This window comes from Melampsora larici-populina (genome assembly GCF_000204055.1).
Source record: "Melampsora larici-populina 98AG31 unplaced genomic scaffold MELLAscaffold_59, whole genome shotgun sequence".
Classification (NCBI taxonomy): Eukaryota; Fungi; Basidiomycota; class Pucciniomycetes; order Pucciniales; family Melampsoraceae; genus Melampsora; species Melampsora laricis-populina.
Genome location: NW_006768823.1, coordinates 532097 through 538275, shown reverse-complemented (window position 1 = coordinate 538275; position 6179 = coordinate 532097). Strand labels below are relative to the sequence as shown.

At 45.6% G+C, this 6179-nt stretch overlaps 1 protein-coding gene across 1 annotated transcript; it reads left to right on the top strand.

The window, feature by feature from the left end:
• Nucleotides 1-4079: 4079 nt before the first annotated feature.
• Nucleotides 4080-5363, top strand: MELLADRAFT_93351 (uncharacterized protein; the record flags this gene model as incomplete). Its single annotated transcript, XM_007416319.1, has 5 exons — nucleotides 4080-4114; nucleotides 4173-4339; nucleotides 4440-4544; nucleotides 4611-4982; nucleotides 5044-5363. 5 exons carry the CDS (start codon nucleotides 4080-4082, stop codon nucleotides 5361-5363), a joined length of 999 nt encoding a protein of 332 aa, XP_007416381.1.
• Between the last annotated feature and the right edge of the window lie 816 nt (nucleotides 5364-6179).

Here is a 6179-nt window from a genome sequence, read left to right as displayed (position 1 = left end):
AAATACTTAAAGCACTCAAGCCTATGTTGTATTCTCCCACCCACCCCGTGGTTGTTCCGACTCTGAATAGTATTATAATCATATGTATTGTATTTCATTGATTCAACAAATAATGAAGCGCAAAACCAATAATGCACTCTTACAAATTCTATCTCACAGTACAGTGATATAATAGTTAAATTGTTAAATCACATTGTCCCATATACGTACACCACGGGAGGCTGTGACTACCCCAGGACCGTCTGCATCTAGTTCAGGCGGAGCCAGGCCACAAGTTCCGCGCGGTCTTAGACCCGGGTATCACAATGATCAAATTTAATACCCTACCCGATTTTGTGGTGATTGGCTGCTGCCCAAATCCCCCGTACACAACGCGGGGCCGCGAACCAGCAGGTTCTTCTGCAGTATGCACGCACACGTGTGTCACAGGCATGTACTGTCTCTTTGCCTACGAGTCTCGACACAATAATCATCTTAGATACCTCAATACCTATTTCGCCTAATTCCTCTCGACACGATCATCTTCATCTTTGGATACCTCGATACCTCTAATCTCTCTCTTTTGTCTTGACAAAATCATCAACTTTGGATACCTTCGTACCTCCATTTCATCCAATTACTCTTGACACGAGTATAAAGATCCCACCCTGAACCTAGTAACCCTACCTACCTTGCCATGCCCTGATTCCAGGAGTCCACCAAGCTTTCAACGCTGCCAAGCCTTACTGGACAAAGCCGCCCAATTCCGAAGCTCAAAAGAAGCACTTCGCTCGTATGGCTGCAGCTGTTGCGGCACGAAACGCGCCACCGGCTCCTTTAGCAGCACCCAATGTGCCTCCTGGTCACGACGTCGCACCACACTTCGATATGGATATTGACCTGGATCTTGAACCAGATCACTTTATAGCTCGACCGGAATTCATCGATGACATTCAGTGTGCTCGAATTGAAGAAGAACGCGAGGAAAGGGCACGTATCTTGGCTCGATCAACGCAGGAGATGTTCTATGCATACATAGAATGTCATTTCCAGGCGTCTGAGTGGGGCGACCCGACCAAGTGGGAGGTAGACTACAAGCCAAGCTGTGATTGCCCAAATTCAAGATGGCGAGTCAGATCAATTGACCTTGTTGACCTTATATGTAAGTCAAGTTCTCTCGTAGGACCGTCTCAATTACTTTTCAATTGAACTAAGTAATGGGACTTTACCAATTTTTTCGACCCATCAGATTGTCAGAAGGCCGACGTTAGGTTCTGCCCTTGCCAAGAGAGCGATCAAAGCAGGCTAATATACATGGGGTACATCGGGGGCTCCCCCAAATACCCCGAAACTGCGTTCTCGATACGCCTCCTATGATTTTTTCATGTCACGTGGAAGTTCTGCACCAGCCGGGTCGACCCTTGGACTCGCGGACTGGACAAATACCTCGACGCCTGGAATCCCTTGATACTGACCAAAAACGAGCAGGTCAGTCTTTGTAGTCAACTGCTCATTGCTCCTCATTCTAATCCCTATTTGAAGGACTGATGAACAGTTTTGTTTGGCTTTGTTAGCCTCGACGTTGGCATACTCCTTTCCGTTGGGCAATTGATGCCTATCGAAAAATGCTGACCGCAACTGACAGGGCTTTGGATATCGAACTCGCCCTCTCATCACGTGAAAAACTGGCTGAAAATTGCCCTCGATGCTTCGGCCCTCCAGTCCGGAGTCTGATCGAAGGTGAACCCGATTTGGTTGTTTGCCTGGATGGGAACTTTCAGCATCGTCGACATCTGGCGGCTGGGCAAAAGGCCGCGAAGACCACCACCACAATGCCAATGGGCTTCCTGCCTGAAGGCCAAGTCACTTGCATGGAGCAACGCCTGGCAGGCATCCCCAAAGAAGATATTGTAAGTTTGTAATTAGTATATATTTCCTTCATGGCAGCCGAGCTGATAACTCTGATGCATGCTAGACCGCTTGTGCCGATCAACACACGGCTGCGAATGATCAACGAGGCGAGACACACTGGGGAGGTTGCGACGAAACGGGACTTATGGTGATGGTGTGCCGCCATCACAGGGGGAAAAATAGAAGCTCACATGGATGTGAGCAGAGAAAGTTTGGAGGTTTCTCCAAGATTGTTTCCAGATTGTTTCCAATTTTCTTCCCATTTTCCTCCAGTTTTCTTTCAGCTCATCATCTGATCAAATGGTCAGTTAAGTTTTGCCTGAGCAGATGAGTTAGGCCTTCCTCAGGCTTTATCCCTTAGCCAAGAAGCCTGAGGGAGGGCTAGCTCATCTGCTCAGGCCATGTCGGGCCCTCCAATGCTCAGCCTGCACAGTTGCGGTGAGAGACCCTACCAAATGTGAAAAACACAATGGGAACCATCCCTTTGGATAATTCTGATCCCAGGAATGCCACTGAGGACTAGGTGAGCAGCTGTGCTGAACTGAACAGCCCCTCAGCTAATACTCAGTGACATCCTTTGGATACTTCTGATCCCAGGAATGCCACTGAGGACTAGGTGATCAGCTGTGCTGAACTGAGCAGCCCCTCAGCTAATACTCAGTGACATCCCTTGGATACTTCTGATCCCAGGAATGCCACTGAGGACTAGGTGAGCAGCTGTGCTGAACTGAGCAGCCCCTCAGCTAATACTCAGTGACATCCTTTGGATACTTCTGATCCCAGGAATGCCACTGAGGACTAGCTGAGCAGCTGCACTGAACTGAGCATCCCCTCAGCCAATACTGAGTGACATCCTTTGGATACTTCTGATCCCGATCCCAGGAATGTCACTGAGGACTAGCTGAGCAGCCCCTCAGCCAATACTCAGTGACATCCTTTGGATCCTCCTGATCCCAGGAATACCACTGAGGATTGGCTGAGCAGCTGTGCTGAACTGAGCATCCCCTCATCCAATACTGAGTGAAATCCTTTGGATACTTTCAATCCCAGGAATGCCACTTAGGACTAGCTGAGCGGCCCCTCAGCCAATACTCAGTGACATCCTTTGGACCCTTCTGAAGGTGATTCTGAGTATAAAGTGATGTGTCAGCTGGGTCCTGAGCACTCATCCATGCTCAAGAAAGGCTCACCCAAGATGAAGATGAGCATGCTTTAGCAAACTCAAGCAATACCTAAGTATTACAGGCTGAGCATGTTGGCACCACCAAAATGGTGAATTGAAAGAATCTGAAGGAAATTGAAACATTTTTGGAGTTATCAGGAAGGTACCCTCTGCTCACATCTATGTGAGCTTTTATTTTTCCCCCTGTGCATGATCACCCATTGCGATTTGCAAATATCGTCCAGGAAGGCAAGAAGTAAGTGCATCGTCTGTCTTTGACATTCCTGAATCCTCACTTGTACGTTTTATCAGGATGGTTTTTCATCCACAGGCTACATTACAGTTATGCGTTGATTGAGTGGTTTCTGGGCATGACCGAGGATCAGAAAATCGGGCTCCTTTATGATATAGGATGTACAATGGAAAAGGGTATTGAAAATGTAAGTTTTAATTCTCTCTTCGATATCTCAGTCACCCATAATGACCGCTTGCAACCAGCGTAAAATGTTTGAAGAAGAGCGACGATCCGGTAGACTCAGGTTTGGCACTAGTGTTTTCCACGCCTACGTGCATCGTTGGTCTTGTCAATTGCAGTGGCATCCCAGAATGAATCAGGGATGGGGCCTTTCCGATGGAGAAGGCTCTGAGCGAGTCTGGTCTTCTTTGGACCCCCTGGTTAGCGCGGAGAGGTATTCAACGAAACAGCACCACGTGGATTCAATTGATACGCGGGCTTCACACCACCGATTACACCTGCGGCACACAGCTGGTTAGTAAGATCTTTTGGTCATCAAACTCTTACATTGATGCTGAACCCCTAACACTCACTTCAGTGGTACACATGAAAAGAAAAAGGCACGAGGCAATAAAACGGCTTCAAGAAGCAGAGCAAGTTCTCAATGACATAGCGGCGACCAATCAAGCTCGCGACGTTACCTTCTTTGAGAATAAGTGGAATGAGCAAAGAACACGCCAGCTGGATGTGATGACCGAGTCCCAGATTGACAAAAGGGAGCGCCTACTTGTTATGCTGGGTTTAGAAGAGGAACTAATCTTAGCTCGGTGAGTTGTAAATTTTTGGTCAATTATGTCTTTTTAACGTTGTGTTTTTTCAATTCAGAGAGCGGCTCAAGGGTATTCAACTGAAACGTAGAAGAGCGCGAACGCAGGCCGATAACATTGACCTGATGTCTCTACCAACTACAGTGGCCAACATTGAAGAGCAAATCGAAGCCATGGCATCGGCCCTTGGCGGAGCCGAATTTCGTAGGCTTGCAGGCGCGACAAGTGAGTGATGAATGCAATACATCAATTTCCGCAATATATAAAACCATCATTAACAAATGTTTTGGTTGCTTGCTTCTGTATCAACTGGAATCAAAAATAGAGGATCAGAACAATGCACTTCTGACTCTCTCCCTTGCGCGGGCATTGCTGTACGAAGCTAAAGTAGGCCTTGTTGAAGCAAGGCTGCGTCGCCATCGCCACACAGGTAAGCTCCCACATTATTTTACAAGGGTAAATCAGTCTAGTGATGCTTTCTGGGGGTTAATCATAGGCACCCGCCTACAACAGTACCTTGCAAAACATCTGGGCGACAAGACTAAGAATGTGCGGACCAAGTACCACACTTATATGAGGCGGGTAGATAGTTATGCCATAGATTTCCCAGACGCTGTGCAACCGCAATCACCTGAACTTGCTGAAGTAATGGCAATGACTTTGGATGACCCCTTTTGGAACCGAGGCGAACTCGACCCTGCAGCCGGTGAGGAGGATGATATGAATCGAATAGGTATTGAGAGCTTCCTGTCTCGAAGAAGTGCGGGTGAAGAGCTGCGACGTATAGGTCGCGAAGCGCGGCAAATGACTGCTTGGTCTAACATGTACTATGAACGCGTGGTCGCTCTGGGACGAAAGGTCGATGAGGGTGAGTTCATAATCTTCCAAATCACTGATGCATCATGGCACTGACATCACTATGCTACCAGCGGTTGGTTCCATCCAAAGTAGGTTGAGATCGCTCTATAATATTGTGAAGAGGCAGACTTGCAAGCTATGGAAGCAATGGGGACGCGACCTCCCCCAGCAGCTTCAAGATACTGCCACATATCTCGAAGGTCAGCATGACCTGGATGAAGCATTGAAAGAGAAATTTGCAACAGTGACTTCCTGGGCTGATCAAGAATGGAAGACCTTGGCGGAAAAGCCCATAATACAAGCAGAGGAGCCTGACCTGTATGAACATGCAGAGGACCTGCATTATGAAAACCTTTACGACATGAATGGCGAATTGTTAGATTATTTCTGAATCTGATCTAGATGGTTTGGAAGACCTGCATTACGAAAATCTTGACTACATGAATGGTGATTTGTTAGATTATCTCTGAATCTTATCTAGTTAGTTTTAGAATTTGTTTATTAAATCTTCGGGCAAAATTCAAAGCTTGTAGAACGACTTGTATGTGTTGATTGGTTAACTGTTACAATGATGAAGAATCTTGTTGACATAGTTATGAACGTGCTTGAAAATATCAATGATATATTGATGTCCTTTATTAAGTAATAAATAAACAACCACAAGGAACTACCAGGTCTTCTGTTCGGAAGATCTTGTAGTTGAACACAAGTACAGTAATCACAGGCTACCTTGATTTGATCTTTCTTCATTCCGTATTGTTTGGCTGTATCTTTTGCTTTATTGAAGTAAGTTGTTATCATAGTCATTGTTGGCTTCAGAAAACTTTGAGTCAGTCTGAATACAACTACTGTTGTATTCACAATGGTAGTTTGCTTTATCAACTATGATACTTCAAGGTATCAAATGGTACCAAGTTAAGAGCAGGGTTTTCCTCGATATCCAGAGTTAACTCATGGGAATAGATGTCTATATGATATATATATAGATTAAAAAGATCACAAAGTGATATTATGAGTATAATAACCATTTCATTGAACAATATAAATGTTCTATCAATGGCTCAGATACATTTGATATAATAATTTGACCATGATAATTTGTTCATGGTCAATGATGGCTTGTAATGTTTTTCTTGAATTATCGCTGTCAAGAGGAGACAACTCGAGTTAATTTTGGCAATGAGCATTTGTTTGCAAAGACATATGA